This window comes from Salmo salar, chromosome ssa11 (genome assembly GCF_905237065.1).
Source record: "Salmo salar chromosome ssa11, Ssal_v3.1, whole genome shotgun sequence".
NCBI classification, from domain to species: domain Eukaryota; kingdom Metazoa; phylum Chordata; class Actinopteri; order Salmoniformes; family Salmonidae; genus Salmo; species Salmo salar.
In genome coordinates, this window is record NC_059452.1 from 25527501 (window position 1) to 25553532 (window position 26032).

At 46.1% G+C, this 26032-nt stretch overlaps 1 protein-coding gene across 24 annotated transcripts in view; it reads left to right on the top strand.

Moving 5' to 3' along the window:
• Window positions 1-26032, top strand: part of LOC106587529 (SRY-box transcription factor 6) — a 197063-nt gene that overhangs the window by 118707 nt on the left and 52324 nt on the right. For 18 of the 24 annotated variants that reach the window (XM_045689257.1, XM_045689266.1, XM_045689258.1 and 15 more), the window contains 2 exons: window positions 1644-1667; window positions 2528-2596. The exons of 1 other annotated variant lie outside the window; for it this stretch is intronic. In XM_045689257.1, coding sequence (XP_045545213.1) covers window positions 1644-1667; window positions 2528-2596 — 93 coding nt within the window. The remainder of the gene's footprint in view (window positions 1-1643; window positions 1668-2527; window positions 2597-26032) is intronic. 5 more of the 24 variants (XM_045689252.1, XM_045689253.1, XM_045689254.1 and 2 more) reach the window with 1 other exon arrangement.

The following is a 26032-nucleotide window of genomic DNA, read 5'->3' on the forward strand; positions in this document are numbered from 1 at the left end:
GTAAGAACACACTGGTTGTGTTTGTGTGTTCTATCTCTCTATCTCTCTCTGTCTGTCTCTCTCTCTCTGTCTCTCTCTCTCTCTCTCTCTCTCTCTCTGTCTCTCTCTCTCTGTCTCTCTCTCTCTGTCTCTCTCTCTCTGTCTCTCTCTCTGTCTCTCTCTCTCTCTCTCTCTCTCTCTCTTGTCTCTCTGTCTCTCTGTCTCTCTCTCTCTGTCTCTCTCTCTCTCTCTCTCTCTCTCTCTCTGTCTCTCTCTGTCTCTCTCTCTCTGTCTCTCTCTGTCTCTCTCTCTCTGTCTCTCTCTCTCTGTCTCTCTCTGTCTCTCTCTCTCTGTCTCTCTCTCTCTGTCTCTCTCTCTCTCTCTCTCTCTCTCTCTCTGTCTCTCTCTCTCTGTCTCTCTCTCTCTGTCTCTCTCTCTCTCTCTCTCTCTCTGTCTCTCTCTCTCTCTCTGTCTCTCTCTGTCTCTCTCTGTCTCTCTCTCTCTCTCTCTCTCTGTCTCTCTCTCTGTCTCTCTCTCTGTCTCTCTCTCTCTGTCTCTCTCTCTCTCTCTCTTTCTCTCTCAATTCAATTCAATTTAACGGCTTTATTGGCATGGGAAACCTATGTTAACATTGCCAAAGCAAGTGAAATAGATAATAAACAAAAGTGAAATAAACAATACAAATTAACAGTAAACATTACACTCACAAAAGTTCCAAAAGAATAAAGACATTTCAAATGTCACATTATGTGCTGTCTCTCTCCCGCTCTCTCTCTCTCTCTCTGTGTGTGTCTCTGTCTCTCTGTCTCGCTCTCTCTCTGTGTGTCTCTGTCTCTCTATCTCTCTCTCTCTCTCTGTGTGTGTCTCTGTCTCTCTGTCTCTCTGTCTCTCTGTCTCTCTGTCTCTCTGTCTCTCTGTCTCTCTCTCTACCACTTTCCTGTCATTATACATCTTACACATATTCCAACCTTTACTAAATGAATAAAAAATCCCTAAACCCTCTATTGATTCATCAGGAAACTTTATTGCCGAAAGATGCCAGTAAAGTGTTATTACTTAGTAGGAATTTGAAATAATATTAGATTTAAAAGATGTTTTATTTTATCGTATATTAGCTTGAGTATTTCATCTAAGTGTCGTCATGCTCTCTCGCCCGCATTTATGCTGTGTGTTGAGAAAAATGATATTATGACTTGTATTAACACATTTTAGTGGCTATGTGAATTAAAGATGATATTAAACATTGGAGGTCGCCTATATCTTGTATATAGAGCCCTACTAGAACAATCTATCCCTGCGTTAGAAGGGTGGCACAAATCAGCCAAATGAGGCATATTGTACAAATCAGCAAATTAGCACAGCCCATGAACTGTGTTAATGTCTGGTTGGAAATAAGGACGGGATCTGTCCACACTGGCGACGGGTTTATTATCACCAAGCCTCCTAATGGCCAGGAGTAAATTACCAGCCTGGACTATAGCCTACAATTACAGTTAGCCTTCTCCCTACAGCTTTCAGTCCTGCATGTGCTAATAACTGTAACGGTCAATCACCTGGGATGTTATGTACAGTACTGTATACCCTTCAATCATGCTATTGTTCAATCATCTTTTACTATAAACTAAATTTGTTTTTTTTGTTTTCTTCCATATGTGAAATCACAGTATTATGAAGAAGGGTGTTCCATGGTATGCTATGTTGATATTAATAAACTATATAGTGATTTAGGATATTTGCATGTTTTGCCATCATGTATGAGAGAGAGCAGATCTGTCTATCCCCCAATGAAGAAGAAAAGGGTAGGATAGAGTGGAGGGAGAAGAGGAGAACCTGCCCAGAGTTAGAATGTCGTTTAGCCATCCAGACACGACACAGTAATTAACTGTTGACACTCGTGAAGAAGCCAGCACAAATTCATCCTGACACATTTGCAGACGAGTGATATCTTACAGTGAACACTTTGTAATTATATTTGAAAATGAAAATTAAATGACACTTAAAACTAGGTTGTCATGCTCAATGAAGCGAGCATGTAGTTAGACAGAGAGGCTGCTGGGATAGATGGGGGGCTGCTCGCGGGCAGATGCCGTGCTACTCAGAGGAGAGGAGTCTGACAGAACACTCCTACCCAGCCCGGCCCCGGTCCAGCTCAGCCTACACCAGTTACCACCATTGTAAACACATCAATCTCCGTCTCTGCTTCCCCATCTCAGACTGTCCATCACAGCCCTCCTAGCCAATCACATAGCCAGAAAACAAGCTAGGCCAGCAAGGCCACATCATCTACAGCTCTGCTATACTATGCCTAATGCTGAAGGCCATTGTTGACTTGTCATGTCTTTAGGCAGGTGGTGATATGTTGTAATGGGATCACCATGACTTCTTGTTTGCAAATACTGTCCTGCAGTTACAGTGTCATGTTTTCCTAAGTGTCAGTTAATAGTCGGTCCCCAGCCTGGCTGAGTGGTATAAGCATTTACTGTACTCTGAGATGAGAGGAACATGTTTCTGACTGTAGTGACTCTTCTTCACTGGTGTTTATCTACAGATTGCCAGACAACAGCAGCAGCTTCTGCAGCAGCAGCACAAAATCAATATCCTGCAGCAGCAGATTCAGGTCAGTGGCTGGTTCATGTGTTCCCCTCACCCTTCCACTCTCTCACTGGCCTTTCCTTCCCCAGCCACACCCCACCACAGGCCACATGTCAAATCTCATGGGTTTCTATGGGTTTCTGTCTGACAGACATTACACTGGTACAGCTTAGCACTGGTACTTCACTGTCTTCCTTTATCTTTCTCTCTGTCTCCTTTCTTCTTTCTCTTTCGCTTCATTCTTCTGTCACTCTGTCTTACAGTCGTCATTCACATTACATGATAATTGGCCATCGGTAATTGGGAGGGGTAAAGATGGAGGGGAATAATTATCACATCCTAATTAGCAAAGATGGAGAGAAGAGAAAGTAACGACACCTAATGAAGCATACTGCTGCTGGTAGAGAGAGAAGTGCCTGGAGGGTGGAGGTGGGGACATGAAAGAGGCTGGTAAATGCTGCCTTTGAAATGATACCATCCCAGTTGAGCGACGTGGCAGGCCTTTAGACAGGCTACTGTTCACAGCATATTGTTAGTGAGGGGAAAAACGTTGTTCACATCAATGTGGTGGCTAAAGGAGATACTGTTTTTGACGGAAGAAGAAATTTGTTTAATATAGTATTCAGTTTTAGTCCTTTAAATGTTTGTTAATTTACTTGAACAAGAGTAAAATATTTATAAAGGTGCACATAGAATAGCTCGTTTTATGCTCAGATTGAAAATGAAGGTTTTATTGGAGTAATGTCAGTGTGTATGGTGGTGGTCATTGCCATGCATTTTCTCTCCAAAGTGGATTGTGTTCTTTTCTCCCCTAAGTAATTATGGAAAATGGAGAAAAACATGTAAACGGGGGAGGAGGGGGCGAGAGTATTCACACGAGACACAGACCAAGAAAAATGGAACGAGGGCACCATAAATAAACATGGCATATTTGCTGAAAGAAAGAAAGAAAACAGCATGAGAGGTAGCAGGAGGAGAGGAGAGGAGAGAGAGTGCCAGTATGTGGGTTGTATATGTGGGGAGTGTTGGGCATGTGTGTTGGTGAGGTGGTACAGTACAGTGTGGTCAGGTTATGGACCACCCATGCTGAGTGTTGGATACAGACAGGCTGGCTACTCTGGGTAGGGTGGTCGGTCAGTGGCTGGTTGTAGTCAAGGCCGTTGCCCCAGCCCAGCCGTCTGAGGAAGTCCAAGGCTTTACTGTAGGGTGGGTCTGGTGCCAGGAGCAGTCTTCTCCTATGACCCACCTATTACTTATCCTGCTACTACTACACACTCACTACCAACACACACTCACTACCAGCACACACCCACTACCAACACACACTCACTACCAACACACACTCACTACCAGCACACACCCACTACCAACACACACCCACTACCAACACACACTCACTACCAACACACACTCACTACCAGCACACACCCACTACCAACACACACCCACTACCAACACACACTCACTACCAACACACACTCACTACCAACACACACTCACTACCAACACACACCCACTACCAACACACACTCACTACCAACACACACTCACTACCAACAAACACTCACTACCAACACACACCCACTACCAACACACACTCACTACCAACACACACTCACTACCAACACACACTCACTACCAACACACACTCACTACCAACACACTCACTACCAACACACACTCACTACTACTACACACTCACTACCAACACACAGTCACTACCAACACACACTCACTACCAACACACACTCACTACCAACACACACTCACTACCAACACACACTCACTACCAACACACACTCACTACCAACACACACTCACTACCATCACACACTCACTACAACACACACTCACTACCAACACACTCACTACCAACACACACTCACTACCAACACACACTCACTACCAACACACACTCACTACTACTACACACACTCACTACCAACACACACTCACTACTACTACACACACTCACTACCAACACACACTCACTACTACTACACACTCACTACCAACACACACTCACTACCAACACACACTCACTACCAACACACACTCACGACCAACACACACTCACTACTACTACACACACTCACTACCAACACACACTCACTACTACTACACACTCACTACCAACACACACTCACTACCAACACACACTCACTACCAACACACACTCACTACTACTACACACTCACTACCAACACACACCCACTACCAACACACACCCACTACCAACACACACTCACTACCAACACACACTCACTACCAACACACACTCACTACCAACACACACCCACTACCAACACACACTCACTACCAACACACACTCACTACCAACACACACTCACTACCAACACACACTCACTACCAACACACACTCACTACCAACACACACTCACTACCAACACACACTCGCTACCAACACACACTCACTACCAACACACACTCACTACCAACACACACTCACTACAACACACACCCACTACCAACACACACCCACTACCAACACACAGCCACTACCAACACACACTCACTACCAACACACACTCACTACCAACACACACCCACTACCAACACACACCCACTACTACTACACACACTCACTACCAACACACACTCACTACCAACACACACTCACTACCAACACACACTCACTACCAACACACACTCACTACCAACACACACTCACTACCAACACACACCCACTACTACTACACACACTCACTACCAACACACACTCACTACCAACACACACCCACTACCAACACACACTCACTACCAACACACACTCACTACCAACACACACTCACTACCAACACACACTCACTACCAACACACACTCACTACCAACACACACCCACTACCAACACACACTCACTACCAGCACACACCCACTACCAACACACACTCACTACCAACACACACTCACTACCAACACACACCTACTACCAACACACACTCACTACCAACACACACTCACTACCAACACACACCCACTACCAACACACACTCACTACCAGCACACACCCACTACCAACACACACTCACTACCAACACACACTCACTACCAACACACACTCACTACCAGCACACACCCACTACCAACACACACTCACTACCAACACACACTCACTACCAACACACACTCACTACTACTACACACTCACTACCAACACACACTCACTACCAACACACACTCACTACCAACACACACTCACTACCAGCACATACTCACTACCAACACACACTCACTACCAACACACACTCACTACTACTACACACTCACTACCAACACACACTCACTACCAACACACACTCACTACCAACACACACTCACTACCAACACACACCCACTACCAACACACACCCACTACCAACACACACTCACTACCAACACACACTCACTACCAACATACACCCACTACCAACACACACTCACTACCAACACACACTCACTACCAACACACACTCACTACCAACACACACTCACTACCAACATACACCCACTACCAACACACACTCACTACCAACACACACTCACTACCAACACACACTCACTACCAACATACACCCACTACCAACACACACTCACTACCAACACACACTCACTACCAACACACACTCACTACCAACACACACTCACTACCAACACACACTCACTACCAACACACACTCACTACCAACACACACTCACTACCAACACACACTCACTACCAACCAACACACACTCACTACTAACACACACTCACTACCAACACACACTCACTACCAACACACACTCGCTACCAACACACACCCACTACAAACACACACCCACTACCAACACACACTCACTACCAGCACACACTCACTACCAACACACACCCACTACCAACACACACTCACTACCAACACACACTCACTACCAACACACTCACTACCAACACACACTCACTACCAACACACACTCACTACCAACACACACTCACTACTACTACACACACTCACTACCAACACACACTCACTACTACTACACACACTCACTACCAACACACACTCACTACTACTACACACTCACTACCAACACACACTCACTACCAACACACACTCACTACCAACACACACTCACGACCAACACACACTCACTACTACACACACTCACTACCAACACACACTCACTACTACTACACACTCACTACCAACACACACTCACTACCAACACACACTCACTACCAACACACACTCACTACTACTACACACTCACTACCAACACACACTCACTACCAACACACACTCACTACCAACACACACCTACTACCAACACACACTCACTACCAACACACACTCACTACCAACACACACTCACTACCAACACACACTCACTACCAACACACACTCACTACCAACACACACCCACTACCAACACACACTCACTACCAACACACACTCACTACCAACACACACTCACTACCAACACACACTCACTACCAACACACACCCACTACCAACACACACTCACTACCAACACACACTCACTACCAACACACACTCACTACCAACACACACTCACTACCAACACACACTCACTACCAACACACACTCACTACCAACACACACCCACTACCAACACACACCCACTACCAACACACACCCACTACCAACACACACTCACTACCAACACACACCCACTACCAACACACACTCACTACCAACATACACCTACTACCAACACACACTCACTACCAACACACACTCACTACCAACACACTCACTACCAACATACACTCACTACCAACACACACTCACTACCAACACACACCCACTACCAACACACACTCACTACCAACATACACCCACTACCAACACACACTCACTCCCAGCACACACTCACTACCAACACACTCACTACCAACACACACTCACTACCAACACACACTCACTACTACTACACACACTCACTACCAACACACACTCACTACTACTACACACACTCACTACCAACACACACTCACTACCAACACACACTCACTACCAGCACACACTCACTACCAACACACACCCACTACCAACACACACTCACTACCAACACACACCCACTACCAACACACACCCACTACCATCACACACCCACTACCAACACACACCCCCTCTCTCTCTTTCTCTTTCTCTTTCTCTTTCTCTTTCTCTCTCTCTCTCTCTCTCTCTCTCTCTCTCTCTCTCTCTTTCTCTTTCTCTCTCCCCTCTCTCTCTCTCTCTCGCTCTCTCTCTCTCTCTCTTTACATTTACATTTACATTACATTTACGTCATTTAGCAGACGCTCTTATCCAGAGCGACTTACAAATTGGTGCATTCACCTTATGATATCCAATGGAACAACCACTTTACAATAGTACATCTATATATTTTTGGGGGGGAAGGGGGGGGGGGTTAGAAGGATTACTTAATCCTATCCCAGGTATTCCTTAAAGAGGTGGGGTTTCAGGTGTCTCCGGAAGGTGGTGATTGACGCCGCTGTCCTGGCGTCGTGAGGGAGCTTGTTCCACCATTGGGGTGCCAGAGCAGCGAACAGTTTTGACTGGGCTGAGCGGGAACTGTGCTTCCTCAGAGGTAGGGGGGCCAGCAGGCCAGAGGTGGATGAACGCAGTGCCCTTCTTTGGGTGTAGGGACTGATCAGAGCCTGAAGGTACGGAGGTGCCGTTCCCCTCACAGCTCCGTAGGCAAGCACCATGGTCTTGTAGCAGATGCGAGCTTCAATTCACTATCACAAATGGCTTCATTATCAGTTCCATACTTTGAAGTAAACATGTTTTCCCTTGCTGAAAATCTGTTCCTCCTGTAGTAGGCGTACTTTGTAAGGGTCCCAGTTGAATGGTGGAGTGGGCTATAGATCCCCTCTTCACCCCCTTCCCTCTCCACTCCTCCAGGGCTCTCCCCAGTCCACAGTCCCTGTGATGTGTGGAGGCAAAGCAGCAAAGCAAACCCCTTGGATTTACACGGCTTTAAGCACAAAAGCAGGATTTAGTGCTGGGCCATAAAAATCCCCCTTTCAAGTGCACTTCCCAAGAGAAAGGCCCCACTGTCAATGTCTGCTTCTGCTGGAGAGGCCAGAGAGCTGGCCTCTCTGGTGCTGCTGTCACTGTCCACAGTGTTTGTGAGAAATGACTCCCCATCACTCCACTAAAGAGGAACTCACTCTGCTCTCTAGCACAGTACCCTCACTAGCATACACTCTAGAATAGAACACCCTATGCCCTGGGACCAAGCCCCCTTAATAAGGACTCTTTACTCCTGGGCTCACTCACACATCACCACAACACATCATACTTTGACAGGTCCACACTCCACTCTTTCATGCTGTAGTTAAAGACTAATGTACTACCTGGAAATTCCCCCTGATGAGCAGTTCAGGGACGAGGGTGTTATATCTCTTCTACCACACTTGGGGAGGTACTGAAAGTGTATGGATCTATTTCAAACAGATAGAGAGGCCTAGATGTAAAGATCTGTGTCTCCAGCCAAGGCAGCCTTCCCCAGACTCTGTCCCTGTGATCTGTCCTGATGAAACACCACTATATCTACAATTAAACAAAAGAGACACATATTTACACCATCTGCTGCACTCCCCTCAGTCTATCTGCTTGTTTACAACCCTCACCAGGCCCTTATCAAGCATAGATTACTCTCACAACAACTTCAAATCAGTTTGATCATGTTAGACATTTTGTTTATCCTACCACAAGTCCTTTAATACTTACTTCATTACATTTTCTCCCCTCGTGACCCAGTTTTACTCTGTCCTCTGTGGGGCTGGTCTGGCTGCTCGTAAAGATGGCCAACCAAAGGGATGTAGGGAGGGATGAGGCAGGCCGGGGCGAGGTAGCGAGGCACCTCGGCGGCACTCTGTTTTCTGCTCTTAAAAATGCCCCCGTCCTCTTAATATACAACAGCTTTGAGTGAATTAGTACTCTAAACAAGCTTCCAGCCTGCATGTTGCAGACTTTTAGCAGTGGTAAAACAGCACTGGGGGATTGGGTTACCCTGCTGTTAGTATGGAGAACAGTGGACTTTACTAGAGATCCTCCTCCTCACCATCAAAGTGCTTGTAGTTTGGCTCCAGGGGGAAAGCGCTTCAGATTCTGGTGCTGTATTGATGATGTAACTGATCACATCAGTGGGGGCTGTAAACCGGACCGGAGGAGTCCAAATAAAACCACCAGGACCGTAACTGGACACCCTCCCTGGCATGCCATGCACTTTCAGGGGTTTTCTTTGAGGGAGGGAGGGAGGGAGTTAGGGAGGGGTGTGCAGAAACAGGCAGAGCGGTCTGGAACGAGGCACGGTCCAATGTAATCGAGTCTCCTTTTGAATGGCCTTCTCTCTCTTTTCATCTAGTTCTACTTAGAGGAGGGAGAGAGATTGAGTCTTTGTCCTTCGGGATTACAATGTCACTTGTTTTAAGATAGCAGATGTTTTGATTACGGTATTAGGGGCTTATCAAAAGTTTAAAGCTCAAGGCTCTGTGTTTTTTTTTTTAACTCATTTTTTGTTCCTCTGGCTGTCCCTTGTTATTGTTAAATTCCGCTCGGGGAGAGGATTACTGTTATGTGAATCAAGTATTAAACTTGATAAACACCATTAGGGAATCAACTAGAGGCTTGTGACAATTAAAAGGAAAATGTTGAAGTAAATCTGATCCATAACAGAGCATGTGTTTCTTACATAACAGTCATCAAAGCTGTGTGAATGCGGCCATGGAAAGCCAGTGAGTTAAGGAGACAGAAAGGCAGAAATAGACGCTAAGCAGAGCTCTGTTCTGCCTGTTTGTTTAGCCTCTGCATCAATCAGCCACATCGACCGGCACTCGATTGGACTGTTAGGGGCTGTCTCCTTGACAATCACACCCACTTTTTATTCTTCCCCAATAGCAACAAATCTGGTTTTATTTTAACGTCAGAGCCCAGGCTGAGTCTTTCATATGGCTTTCTGTAATTATATAGGAGTGAATGGCAGCACAGCCATATGTTAGCAGCATGGGTAGCAGTCTATGAAATGACTTAATAAAATGGTGGTGACTGCTGTTGTTGGCCGAACACATGTTTCTGTGAAGAGGATATTTTTACATAGAGAAAATCGCCATGGATTGGAGGAATTTTTATTAGTTTCTCTAATGGCTGTATTTGATCCAACCCAGTGGCAACTCCAGACTCAGAGGACCTCTAGGTCAGTCTATTGGGGGTAGTGATTGTTTGAAGGTCTGCTCCCTGCCCACAGGGGCCAACTGACTGGGAGGTTGTGATGACAGGTGGGGGTCAGAGAGGTTTGGGGGGGGGCTGTCTTGCCGTGCTGTGATGGAGTGCAGCTCTCTGGCTACAGTAACAGTTAGCTGTCCTTGCCCATGCCCCAGCCCTCCATCCCCCAGGCCCCATCCCCACAAAGCCCCCATCCCCAACAGCCCCCAATCATCCAGCCCCTCTGCCCTCAGAGCTCTCACACAGATCCAGGCCAGGTGGAAATTCCTGCTCTCTCACGAGGCTACTGAACTGCCGTGTATCTCCTGTGCATGGGGATGGCAACGGTCCATGCATTCCTGAAAGATGGGGCTGGTACGGTGTGAGACGAAGTGACACACACACACACACACGCAAGATAATAAATATTCCCTAAAAGGCTGAACTTTATCTTCACACGGTGCAGGTTGAAGAACGGAGCTTCCCAGATGAAATGGGGGGGATGCTTTTAATCAGAAAAACCCTGTTAGGTCAATTACAATGTGTCTGTCTGTCCTCACATTCACAATAACACAGTAACAATCCATACTTTATTACCGATGTTTATAATTATAACTCTGAGCTGGCATTGTTGCACCGTATGTTTAGCAGTGATAAAGATCCCACTGATATGGGTTTTCTATGGAGACCATTGTTGGTTCACTCTTTTAATCCAGCAGCCTTAAACACTCTCGTCATTGGCCAGGTCTGGTTCTACTTATCTAGCTCAGAGCTGCTTTTCCTCCTCCAGCTCCTGTGAAGGACCTCCACGTGACTGTCTTCCGCTGTCAACCTCTACTCCTCCACTTCCCAACCCCCTCTCCCCCAATCTCCCAACCCCCTCTCCCCCAATCTCCCAACCCCCTCTCCCCCAATCTCCCAACCCCCTCTCACCCAACCCCCTCTCCCCCAATCTCCCAACCCCCTCTCCCCCAATCTCCCAACCCCTTCTCACCCAACCCCCTCTCCCCCAATCTCCCAACCCCCTCTCCCCCAATCACCCAACCCCCTCTCCCCCAATCTCCCAACCCCCTCTCCCCCAATCTCCCAACCCCCTCTCCCTCCACCAAGCCCTCCAGCCGGCACAGGGTGGCTACATCCACACCCCTCCCAGGACTTATACCGTCCACTGATCCACTCATTTTGAGTCACTCTACACTTTATTCATCTCTGTTTATCCCTCTGGCTGGGAATGATGCCTATTGTAGATTCACTTTATATAGAGAATTATTGTTCTTAGATCTGTGTTCTATTTGGAGCTATTTTGGACTTAAGGTTATTGAAATATTACATTTATTTATGTTACTACAAAAATATACAAATTAACTATAATTTAATACAAACATAATATTTTGCCCCCCATAGCATCTACCAAGAGCACAGAGTGTGCTGGTACTTGTTGTTTGGCTTTAAAGAAGTTCCATTGCCTTAGTTAAAAGAGAAAAGACCAGTGCCTTGTTGTCAGCCCTCACTTCAAAGTGGAAAAGGTTTCCTCACATGTGGTTTTAAATGGTGTGGAGGAACAGCAGGGGACTTCCAAGGGTTAAATGATAATAGCTGCAGACAGTTCCCAGATTAAAGATACTATTTAATTACACAAGGGCTAGCTAACCACCTCCACATCCTAGCCTGCCAGGCAGACACACTCCTATAAAGCACAGCAACACCACAACACAACAACTCACACATACTGTAGAACTTGTGTACATGTGTGTGGGTGCCTTTATATGTTTATATGTCCGTACTTGTATTTGTGTGTGTATCCTATGGGTTTGTGTGTTTATCAGTGTGTTATAGTTGAGTGTTAACATAGAGAAGGTGTAGAGAGAGGCTGAGGAGGAGCTCTACTTTCAGGGGCCTGGCTGGCTGACAGACAGACAGACATACAGACATATGGCCCTGCTCAAGAGCTAGTGAGGGCCTGATTCCTCTCATATGTGCAGCACAGTATCCCCAGGGCCGTAGAGTCGGCCTCCCTCCCTCTGCTGTGGTCATTTAACAGCAGTAGAGCTTGAAGAAGCATGACAGGCCCAGGGGTCCAGGGCCCAGGGGCTAGCCAGGCCAGGGCCCCAATAAAGGGTTAATCAGTAGCAGCTTCCTTTCTCACTTGATATATATTTTGGGGGTATGACTAGGGAACTTTCAAAAAATTCCCTGGTTGGCACAAAAGGTTCCTTTACACAATCAAACCATTTTTGACAGTATATGCGTTTAAAGGCTCAAATTGGCATACAGTTGAAGTTACACACGTGTGTCTGTCTCAAGGTAGAATTCATTCCATTACATGCAAATACTCATTGAGCTGTAATTTAATAATTTTTTTCTTCTTCACCATTATCATTGATGAACAGACTACTCCACAAATTCCTGAATACATCTATTGCTTTTATTAACCTACCAGTCTTTTGCTGTCTCTCTGAGTCTGTTTTTGAAATCCAACAAAAACACATTAGAAAGAATAGCAGCCTTTTTTAGAGATTTTCAGGATGCAGCTCCATGTCCCAGTGTTGCAAAGCGCTGATAGAATTCACAGGGGAAACTCTCTGAAAGCGGGTCCTGTCTGCCCAGGCAATAGGGACCTCCTAATTAAACACAGAGCCCTTTGTGTCACACACACATTGGTTTTTGAATGAAGGCAACAATCTCTCTCCCCTCTATATGGCCACAGAGAGAGGCCTCTGTCTGTCTGTCTGTCTGTCTGTCTGTCTGTCTGTCTGTCTGTCTGTCTGTCTGTCTGTCTGTCTGTCTGTCTGTCTGTCTGTCTGTCTGTCTGTCTGTCTGTCTGTCTGTCTGTCTGTCTGTCTGTCTGTCTGTCTGTCTGTCTGTCTGTCTGTCTGTCTGTGTCATTGTCGTGTGTGTAGGTGGCAGGGAAGTCAGGCGCAGGAGAAACCAACTTGGTGTAACTGGAGTAGTTTAATTATTATAAAACAAACTCCAAAAAACCAACGTACATAAAAATAAACATGGGTAAACATACCCGTCGCACACCTATACAAAATCACGAACACATAACCACAAACAATCTCCGACAAGGACATGAGGGGAAACAGAGGGTTAAGTACACAGCATGTAATTAATGGGATTGGAACCAGGTGTGAAGGAGACAAGACAAAACCAATGGAAAATGAAAAATGGATCAATGATGGCTAGAAGACCGGTGACGTCGACCGCCGAGCACCACCCGAACAAGGAGGGGCATCGACTTCGGCAGAAGTCGTGACTGTCTGTCTGTCTGTCTGTCTGTCTGTCTGTCTGTCTGTCTGTCTGTCTGTCTGTCTGTCTGTCTGTAAGGTGCTACTGCTGCTATGCTAGTCAGTGTGCAGGTGAACCGCTTCAGTCCTACTGCAGCAGTGTCCTGTGTGGAACATGAAGAACATGAGAACATGACTCGTAGCATTCTAACCTATAGTGGAACATACAGGAGATTATCAGGGCAAATGCAAGAGTGGGAGTCATTGACTACAGTTTGTAGATATCCACCCCCAGCCCAAGTGGTCCATTTCTGCCCGGTGCCATAGTCTTTAAAGGTCACTCTGGCTCCTGTTCGGTTTTCTTTATTTACAGTCATTGTAATAGGGTACCTTGCACGTCACACCCATCTAAAGATCATGTGACACAAGCCAATACAGTAATTCCCCCAATTTACTGCCTCACTGTATTTTTATTTTATGTTTTATTTAACTAGGCAAGTCAGTTAAGAACAAATTCTTATTTACAATGATGACCTACCCCAGCCAAACCCTCCCCTAACCCAGGCGATACTGGGCCAATTGTGCGTCGCCATATGGGACTTGCGATCACAGCCAGTTGTGATACAGTCCGGGATCGAACCAGGGTCTGTAATGATACCTCTTGCACTGAGAGGCAGTGTCTTAGACCGCTGCGCCACTCGGGAGCCTGTACTGTTCTGTAGTCTACACACAATACGCTTTGCCCTTGTAATCCAATGAACGGTAATTGCACCCAACATTTTATTTGGTTAACATTTTAGTGAGAACAAAGCACACTGCTACCATATAATGGGGAATAATTTAAAATGAACTTTAGATAAACGCAAGGGTGGCTGCTAATTGAACAACGATAATGGCTCCTAATTTATGCCTCTCAGATGTTTCTGTTGTTTTCCAGGGCGCAAATGATCTTCTAAGAGATTCTTGTTAATGCATTGGCAAAACGCATCAAAATAGACATTGTTAAAGGGAATGTGTAAGTTCCCCAATTAGCCCAGCCAGACCAACTGCTAGCATTATAGCAAGAGAATAATAGAGCAGGGAGTGATAGCGTGTTTCCATACGGTGTTAGCTAGGCTGGCAGTAGTAGGATTATTCTGGGGCCCTAACGGTCTCATCATATCAGCTTGGCTTGAGCCCAGGGAGGGAGATAACGCTATAGATCCAGCCCTACATAACATGCTCGCCCACCAGTTAAAGGAGACTGTTAGCTGATGAAGATGTGCACATGCAAGACTAAAGATAAAAGAAAGCGTTGACCCAACTCATTAGCCCCTGTGATTTAATATATTGACACTTGAATGCAAATAATTCCATTTAGCGGCCTGTGTTGGGCGGGGGGAGGGATCAATTTAATTAGTTATGAAATGTGACTTGTTGTCAGGAAGCAGAAGAAACGCTGACGTTAAATAAAGTCGTGTGCAATTTGAACAATAAAGCTATCGCACCCCTGTTAAAACTTAATGATGCACAAAAAGGGCTTAATAGATACAACCTCAGCAATGGCTGTGATGGTTTGGAAATTAAGCTAAGTGGACGAACAGCTAGACCAGTAATGTCGCTGGCCTGTTAAAACAAATTCAGACATTATGAATATAAACAGTGCAGGCTATCTGGGACGATTCGGTCTGTAGGTTTTGTCGACGTACATCTGCCTTGCCGCTGAAAGACTCTTCCGGCTTCCTTTTCTTCGTTAGGTCAGGGTTAAGGTACACACAGAGAGTGGGGATATTGAATGGCCTTATTATTGCATTAGGCACCATTTCCTCTGACACTGAGCCCTAGCTTATGAATGGCAAACTGGAGAGAGTGTAAACGTTGAAAGATACACATCCCCAGTACTTACACGATGTGATGGGTTCATAGAGGGTGCCTGCCTGGCACACGAAGGCACATTTGTGTGGGGAACATATGCTAGGAACGCACATGTCTTTGTTGGTGATGTAAGCATGTACATAAACACGCCTCCATTATTAATGTTAATGACACAACATCTCCTAGCGGTCTTGTAGTTATCAGCAGGGCAGCGCAGCGTCTTTGTGTTCCCACACCTCGCCCGTTTAGGCTGCGTTAATGAACTGCCTGAATCTTGACAAGGGCTGTCACATGAACAGTTGTAATGTGTAAAGTCACACCTGAGTGTCTGCCTTAAATTAGTCACCTGAGGGGATTCCAAACAAGTGCTGGGATTTAGTCATTTATGCCAGGACCCAGCAGCCTCTCTTAGTAGCTCAATGCTAGTGATAACAGAAATCAACACAAGAGAGCAGATCACTGGAGCTGTAGTGCATCTCACCAGGCATTAGGGAACCTAGTGAGCTCTGTGATAAGACAGTACTGCTAAATAAACTTCACAACCCTAACAGGAGCACTTTACAGATCATTATTGATAGTGAAACGAGGCCAACCGTAGCTATGATACATAAAGCCGTACTCTATGACCTCTGAATATCATTATAAAGCACCTGTTTACAACTCTATTGCTCCCCATAATCCTTTCCTGGATGAAGGTGGCCAGTCGCCTTATACTTGGCCCTCATTGTACCCCGTCCTCCAAAGGAAAATATCAGTTGACGGAGAACACATCCTCCAGTGTGAAGTTGACTTAGTTTCCTCTCCCTCTCCGCTCGGCCAGTGTTTTCCCTGCTAATGTTGAGCAAACTGTTTTGTCTTTGCGTTGGCTCTGCGCAGCCCTCGGCCTCCACAGTGGGCACACTCACAGGGAGAGGGCTGCATTAATAGGATCTAGTGTGTGCGGCCAGCCGGCAGGGAGAAAGGGGGTCCGTGTTTTCTTAGGGCCGGGGTGGCAAAGCAAAGCATTCAGCCCATGGCAGCGGCAGCAAAAAAATACCCTTTTTGTTTTTGGGTGGAGGAGAGTCCAAGCATTCCCTATGGAACACAATGAATGGCCCGTTCTGTCCTGCACCGTTATTCAGACACAGAATTGTTTTGTTTTTTAGGTATTTTTTTCTCCAGAAATATTCTTGCCCGTCACTTGGTGTGCACATGACATTTGAGCGTGTTTTAAAGTCTCGGCACACTCATGTGCCGTAATAAAGTGGTCCCTCGTAAGAATCGTGCTTTCTGCCGGACAACAGAGCCCACTCTGTTGTTTTCCCAAGCCCCAGCAGCTGGGAGGCAATTGTGAAGACAGGCTCAGTCTATGTGCAGAGTGGAGCGGAGGGAGCAGAGGAGAGGACAGGAAGAAGGGGAAGTCCTCCCCTGCTCCTCCAGCCCCCTCATGACCAGCCTCCAGCCCAGAGGCCAGCCAGCTCTCTGTCCCACCACCAGACACACTGCAGTCTCTTATTAACGCACTCCAGACTCCCGCTCAGTCTCCCACCCAGTCTCCACAATGGTGAGGTTGTTAGAATTGTTTTGTGTTCTTTTATCTTCACAGAAACAGTAGATGTTTAAAATAAAAATATTAATCATATGTTGGTTTTAAATAAACCGAATTATATGAGAAAATATCAGAAAAATTACTGTACATCAGAAGTATATTTTTACAAGGGATGATTAACACATGAAAGTATCAGAAGAGAAATAATTCAATATAAAATGCTATGTGGAGAGCATGTGTTTTCCTGCCCCCCAGAGACTGGCCTCTCCTAACAGTATGTTGAGGGATTGGAGGATTTCACAGGCATATGCCAATAGTATTTCACATTTTCTCCTACGCTTCAAATGTTCATATCCTTCTATTCCTCACATCCTCCCAGCCTGTTCACCACGGTTATGGTGGGCTCTCTGACTAGGCCGTGTCCGACCTCTTTTACAACTCCACCCGCCCCCCTGCAGTGAGGGTCAGAGGCATTCTGCTTATTCCCAATCCCATAGAGGCGGGATGTATACGCAGGATAATGATGCCAGGCCCAGACTCACTTGTGGGTTTGTTTATGTCTGTTTGCATCTTTCCTGTCATTACCCATGCTGTTTGAAGGAGTCCCCATGGGTTTGGCCAGTTTACTGCAAACCTTTTTGAATTTCATGACCAGACCATGCCAGAATATGATTTTTTTCCCTTCTATTTCATTGTGTGCCTAACAAAAAACATCCACACAGATGTCGTGTTTTCTGGAAATGTAACATTGTAGACGTGGTGGTAATGTAAGAATGTGGTTCTGGAATAGTAGGACATTTATTTGGGAGAGGGGATAGTGAGGGTGTGTACGTGTGTGTCTCTGTGTGCGAGAGAGAGAGTATCATGAAAGCAGCTTTTGTACCCTACATAACATTTCAACCCCATGGCCTATCTTTGATATTTTATATTCAATACAAATCGAATTACTTTAAATATTTACGAACTTAAATTACATTGAAGGTATTTGAGACTCAAGAATTTGCATTAAGTACACAATTTCTGTTGAATCTTCATTGATCACGTCTATTCTCAGGGGAGTAGCTTAATTCTTCTGCTTTGTACTCTTAACATGTTAATGCTTTAACCAATTTACTGAACATCAGTAACATTCACCAACATACTGGTATGTTGCATCATATTATATTCTTATCTTCAGCATTATGATTGGAAAGTCTCATATTACTTTTTCTATCATAACCTAAACATCACACTTCTAAATGTCCTATAATTGTTTAGGTATAACCTTTAGTGTACTGACATACTGTATGAATGGTTTCCAGTGTGGCAGTGTGGCATACAGTACAGTAGAGTACAGCAGCCTCCAGTCAGTGCAGAGTTCTTGAGCCAGCCTGGAACCAGGGGAAGTCAGGGGGAGGGAGGGGGCTGGGCTGGAGGGAGGGGGCTGGGCTGGAGGGTGCTGTCTGCCCTGCTTTTTAACAGCAGCAGACTTAATATAGACATATTGGAATGGCTCCATTCCAAGAGAGCTTGTTTTACTGTGTAAGGAATTAGTGGAACAAGAAGTCATCTATTGGTTATTCCCCAGACGGCCCGACCTCACCCCAGTGTCGGATTCCTCTGCACCTTACCCTGCTCTCTGCTGCAGATAGACTGGAGGGAGAGTGGACACTACCCCCCTCCCCTACCCTCCCCTACCCTCCAGACAGTCCCTGTTGTCAAAGAGCAGCGGCGTAGCGTACACATATTATTAGTCAGGCTCTTGCTCAGACACCTCTCCAGCAGAATAGAGAATGACGTGTCTTTTGGCAGCCGATGTTAATCTTTTACCTGCTGGCTAAATGTGAGGTCTAAGGGTCCGAGGGAGGGGGTAGACGGGTCACAGTCATGTCCAGGACAAGGACCTTTTGTTGCTGACCTGGACCTCTGTAGTAGATTGGGCTCACATTTCAGAGGGAACAATGTTCTCTAGTCTGGGAGGCAGGTGGAGGGGAGGGAGGTGGAGGGGAGGCAGGTGGAGGGGAGGCAGGTGGAGGGGAGGGAGGTGGAGGGGAGGCAGGTGGAGGGGAGGCAGGTGGAGGGGAGGGAGGTGGAGGGGAGGGAAGTGGAGGGGAGGCGGGTGGAGGGGAGGGAGGTGGAGGGGAGGGAGTTGGAGACCTGGCCTTAATACCAGCTAGCCACAAGGCTGAGGGATCAAAGTCTGGCTCAGCGCTATCGATCCACTGGCCTGATTACCATCACACACCAAACAGCCACCAAACAGAGCACAATGTCTGGGACTCTGATAACACAACTACACTGGACTGTGTGTGTGGGTGGGTGTGTGTGCGTGTGTGCGCACCCTTTTGTGTTGTCACATTGTGTCTTTGTGAGTGTGTATGTGCCTATGTGTGTGTGCCCGTGCCTCTGTGCGTGTCAGAGCCTGTGTTGGATTAGTGCGTAAAGCTGTAGTGTGTTCACACTGGAGGAGTGCGGTTAACTGATAAATGACCTGTGATGTGGGAGTAATGTGTGCTTGGGGATCCCTGGGATTGTTTTATGAATTGACCTCTCTAGAACAAAGTAATGCACAGACTCTAGAGCCCATGAGTGGTTCCATTCAGTAATTTTCCTCCTGGTTGGGCTCCAGAAAGCACTCGCCCAGCTCTCTCTCTCTCTCTCTCTCTCTCTCTCTCTCTCTCTCTCTCTCTCTCTCTCTCTCTCTCTCTCTCTCTCTCTCTCTCTCTCTCTCTCTCTCTCTCTCTCGCTCAGCCAGCAGCAGCAGCAGCACAGTAGCAGGCTGGGTGTTGAGTTCACATGGCCGTCTGGTGTCAGTGTTACAGTGCTTTCTGTGGGGATGAAGCCAGGGCTGCCAGCTTCCTGTATATCACTTTACCTTCAAATGGAGCTCCTAAGGTGCTTTCCACTCGCAGGCGTTTGGTGTGTGACTCAGTAGAGAGTAGGGGGGAACGCTCTGTCAACTATCAGCACTTACACTAACAGCTGGAGCCAGTCCTCTCTGGGTCAATTTATATCAGCCCAATTTATTTTCTAACTTCTCAGGTAAAATGTGAAAAGTGGGATCGCTGGAGTTGTGGCAGAACGGCTGGCAGAAATAGTGTAGGCTTAATAAGCACATTTAGATTCCCTGTTAGTGAATTGCCTAATTGTCTATTTAGCTTTATAATGTAACACTGCACAAATCATGTTATTAGACTGATATACTCTGGGTGACTGTCTTTAAATCAAATGAATAAAGATGAAACCTCACATACAGGTCTGATATTCCTCCGAACACATCTGGGTAGCATGTCGGAGGGTGTCAGTCAGCTACCGCTTAGACATTTCACCTGAGACTCCCACTGTGCTTCTCAGCAGCTCCACACTTTTAAAACACAGTGAGAAAAAAAATGTTCTTTCCTTTTCTGTCTTCTATCTCATCTTGTCAACATTGAGGGAATTTGGACATGTTAAAACAACTCCCCTCCTCCTTTAAAAAGGAGAAGAGGACAGCATCCCAGTGACGCTTGGTGAGGATCAGACTGTCCTAGTGTTTGGGGGTGCGGGGGGGCCTGCTGGGCTGGGTCGGTAGTGCTGCAGGGTGTCTCCTGGGCCCTGTTTATAGACGGCTACAGACAGTGAGGAGCATAGGTGCTGACAGGGGCCCTATTGAGCACAGTAATGGCTTGTACATCTCCATTTGCACCTGTATGTGTTTGTTTGCATGCGCATGTTTGTCAGTGTGTGTATGTCTCTGTATGTCTCTCTCTCTGTGTGTGTGTGTATCTGTCTGTGTGTGTGTGTGTGTGTGTGTGTGTGTGTGTGTGTGTGTGTGTGTGTGTCTGTCTGTCTGTCTGTCTGTCTGTCTGTCTGTCTGTCTGTCTGTCTGTCTGTCTGTCTGTCTGTCTGTCTGTCTGTCTGTCTGTCTGTCTGTCTGTCTGTCTGTCTGTCTGTCTGTCTGTCTGTCTGTCTGTCTGTCTGTCTGTCTGTCTGTCTCTGTGTGTGTTTGTTTGTGTGTGTGTGTGTGTGTTTGTGTGTGATAGGAGAGAAGAGCAGTGCTCTCTCTCATGTCTGCCCTGTCTCTTACTCTGAGTGTGTCTAATGGTAATCTGACCATGGTCAATCCCAGGCCTTTGGCTGGCTCTGCTCTCTGCACTGGCTGACCCCAGGATTAGCTGCTTCTCTAAGCCATTACAACACTGTAGTGCTGATGTCAACGCTTCCACTAATGACATTGATTCAGTTAGAATGAATCTCACTGTATACTCAAGCTGGTTTTACACACTTTATTTTCAGTCATTTTTTATTATATTCACAGATATTTCAGAGATGTTCTTTTTATTCTATTTATTTTAAATCTTGTTCACAGTGTTAAATCTAATTAAAACTGAGTTAGTGCCATTTCTCATTATGCCAGCACATCGTTGAGAGCGAAACAGATTGCACTCTGGACTGGTACAGACTTCATCAGGTCATCTGAATTGATGATACATGTTGCAAGGCGGTTGAGAGGCCTCTCTCACCCCTGGAAACCTCTGTTGGTGCGTGTGCTGGCAGAGGGAGCAGCCCCAGCCAACTATCTGTCTGACTGATCACTACAGATGCTCTTCCTCAAGTATTCAGAGTCCGATCCTCAGTGCAGAGTCTTCTGGGACTAACAATAGCACCTGTTCCTCATAAGATAGCCCATTCATGTATCTTTAATGAAGCTTTGGGGCAGATGGCGTGAAATGGTATTATCCAGTGCTTAGCAGTGCTAAGACAAAGAGGGAACAGTGCCAGCGTAACAATGAGTGGGGAGGATGCTGCCCAAGTGCTCTGCTCACATCTGTTCCACTTCATTCTATCAGACTCCTCAAGATCATCCTGGCAATAGAAATATTCTGGGCACCCAGCCGATCGGCTGATGAACTTCAGGGTAACTCTTTCAGGGTCTGGGTGTTGCCACAAAGGGTGGAGAAACTGACACACACACACACACACACACACACACACACACACACACACACACACACACACACACACACTGAAATGGAAGTCTTTTGTCTGGGAGCTGATCTGTAATTTATCAACAACGTATCCTCATAACTGGCATTCTTCTGATGCTTTTTTGACGGTTGTTTCCAGTCAATGGAAAACGAGAATGATAATGTGTAAATTGATAAATGCATTGTCTGCTGAACTACCATGCCATGCGTTAATTGATAGGCTGAAGGCTAGACTTCCACTATTAGCTGGCACTTTGAAGCTTCTCCAGATTTTATTTCCCTTTCTCTGACATTAGCAGAGTAAATTAAAGTTTAATGCACAGTGCTCATTACTGTAAATCACAACCATTCAAACCCAATGCACTTATTTTCCCCGATACACATTTACATTTCCTCTTGCCTGGGTAAATCTCTTTATTGTGATATCTATTCATTAAAAACCCAGTGCTGTCACTGGAGAGATTCCCCTTTTCATTTACAGCTTTGTTTGTAGGCAACATTCAGGATATTTGATGAGTTTAGCTATTGTCTGATTGACACTGTATTTTCTTCATATAGATTTTCTCCCAGATTCCAATTATATGGCATCAGATATCTGAACAGAATCTCAATCTGCTCCTAGAGAGATCTCTACAGTAATTAATGTCGACATGCCTAAACACATTTATTTCAGTCTTTTGTATGAACAAACGTCTGATTTCATTAGACAACTAAACTGATGATATTACTGTTTGAAACAATGATGACAGGGAATAATTAAGATAAATATTTATCAGTGATATAAGCCGCTCATAGCTATGGAGTAATAGAATTATGATTAAATGTGTTGAATATATGAAGCTCAGTGTATTCAGCTTATTACAATAATAGTTCCACTTATGTTCCACATTTGGAGCAGCTGTTTCAGTGTAACACCCTGGCTTTAACCTGATTCGTTTTGCTAGTTTAATGCGAGTAAGGTTAATTGCAATTATGTATGTGACTGACCTTAATAACCTTCCTAAGGGTAGACTAACACACTCAGTACTGAGGGAGAGAGAGGGAAGGAGAGAGTCTGCTTCAGAGAGTCTGTCTCTGCACCGTGAGTGCAGTACATTCAGAAAAATACTTCATCTGGTTTTATAGAACGAACACTCCAACACAGGGCAGGCCCTGTTCCCCAGTGTACCCCTTCACCTGTCGCTGGCTCTAACTCATGTTGGGACATTAATTATTGTGTTTTTCCATATGTTCTATACATGCGGGCCATGAGCCATCTTTCATCCTGTCTGCCTGGAAACCTGGACCACCAATCCCAATGAAAAGTACATTTTATTTAAGGTCATTTCCACCAGTCTCCCAGGTCATCGTCTTTTCTCCAGCCGCAGCACATTTTACCGAAATACTTTTCAGATTATAGGAAAGAAAAAAAGGAAATGACATGCTTCCCCATTCCTTTTCTAATGTACTTTCTATACTGCACTTTGTTGAAAAGCTACATAGACAGAAAGTGTTATTTATTTAGTTTTCAGTCTACCTCTGCACCTCTAGCCAGATCGATAGAGTGGTCCTGAGGACATATAGCGGTGGGGAACGGGCCCTGCTGCACCAGATCAGGGCACACAGGGGGAGCAGACAGAGATCATAAGCAGACCTCAGCTAGAACGTGGGGGAAAAGTCATTGCTCAGAGCAGGTTGATTTCATGCCCCAATGCTGCGGGAGTAATTGCACCCAGACCTGTTTTATTGCGAGTTGATTTTAAAGAGGGATGAATGAAGAAACATTCTGTAAAGTGTTTATTTTGGGGGCTGACCTTTATTAACCCGTTTTCCAGGCGGGTTCCCCTGAGGTGGGCTGGCCTGGTGCTAGATTAACCCTCGCAGGCCCAACACAGCCTGGCTGCTCCCTATCACTGGCAGGCAGGAAGCAGAGGATCACAGTCAGATTGGGCTCTGCTTCAGCTCTCAGCATGAGTCTCATTCTGAAGCCCCCCCCCACACACTAAACTGCCTCTAAGAGACATTAACAACACACACACACACAAAAACACTTACACACAAACAGACTTACACACACAGTTAGAGCACATATTTATCCTCTTGCCGTAGAAAGTCAGAACGGGACAGTCAGCTTCAGCGTGGACAGTGAAGGTTAATAATGTTAGACTGAAACAGTTTAGACAGTTTTAGGAGCAGTGTAGGATATGTGTGGGGCAGGGCATGGCTCTGGACGTTAAGATGAAATATCACAAACAGACAACGGCTGAAAGCCGGTTGCTGTAAATTACCGGATCGCCTGGGCTTTAATCATCTGTATAAATGATCCTCCAAAAGTATGAGATTGAGGCTGTATATCTGAACTCATCTTCCCCTGTCAGTCAGGGCAGCAGGTTGTTTGTGTGAGGGTGTCCCTGTGTGTTTGTACATGTCCCACTGAAGCGTTATGGTTCGACCTCCCATCTCACCAGACCACCGACACTACAGTGTTATGGTTCGACATCTCATCTCATCACACCACCGACACTACAGCGTTATGGTTCGACATCTCATCTCATCACACCACCGACACTACAGCGTTATGGTTCGACATCTCATCTCATCACACCACCGACACTACAGCGTTATGGTTCGACATCTCATCTCATCACACCACCGACACTACAGCGTTATGGTTCGACATCTCATCTCACCACACCACCGACACTACAGTGTTATGGTTCGACATCTCATCTCATCACACCACCGACACTACAGCGTTATGGTTCGACATCTCATCTCACCACACCACCGACACTACAGCGTTATGGTTCGACATCTCATCTCATCCCACCACCGACACTACAGTGTTATGGTTCGACATCTCATCTCATCACACCACCGACACTACAGCGTTATGGTTCGACATCTCATCTCATCCCACCACCGACACTACAGTGTTATGGTTCGACATCTCATCTCATCACACCACCGACACTACAGTGTTATGGTTCGACATCTCATCTCATCACACCACCGACACTACAGTGTTATGGTTCGACCTCCCATCCCACCACCGACACTACAGCGTTATGGTTCGACCTCCCATCCCACCACCGACACTACAGCGTTATGGTTCGACCTCCCATCCCACCACCGACACTACAGCGTTATGGTTCGACATCCCATCTCACCACACCACCGACACTACAGTGTTATGGTTCGACCTCCCATCTCATCACACCACCGACACTACAGCGTTATGGTTCGACATCTCATCTCACCACACCACCGACACTACAGTGTTATGGTTCGACCTCCCATCTCACCACACCACCGACACTACAGCGTTATGGTTCGACATCTCATCTCATCACACCACCGACACTACAGCGTTATGGTTCGACATCTCACCACACCACCGACACTACAGCGTTATGGTTCGACATCTCATCTCATCACACCACCGACACTACAGCGTTATGGTTCGACATCTCATCTCACCACACCACCGACACTACAGCGTTATGGTTCGACATCTCATCTCACCACACCACCGACACTACAGCGTTATGGTTCGACATCTCATCTCATCACACCACCGACACTACAGCGTTATGGTTCGACATCTCACCACACCACCGACACTACAGTGTTATGGTTCGACATCTCATCTCATCACACCACCGACACTACAGCGTTATGGTTCGACATCTCATCTCACCACACCACCGACA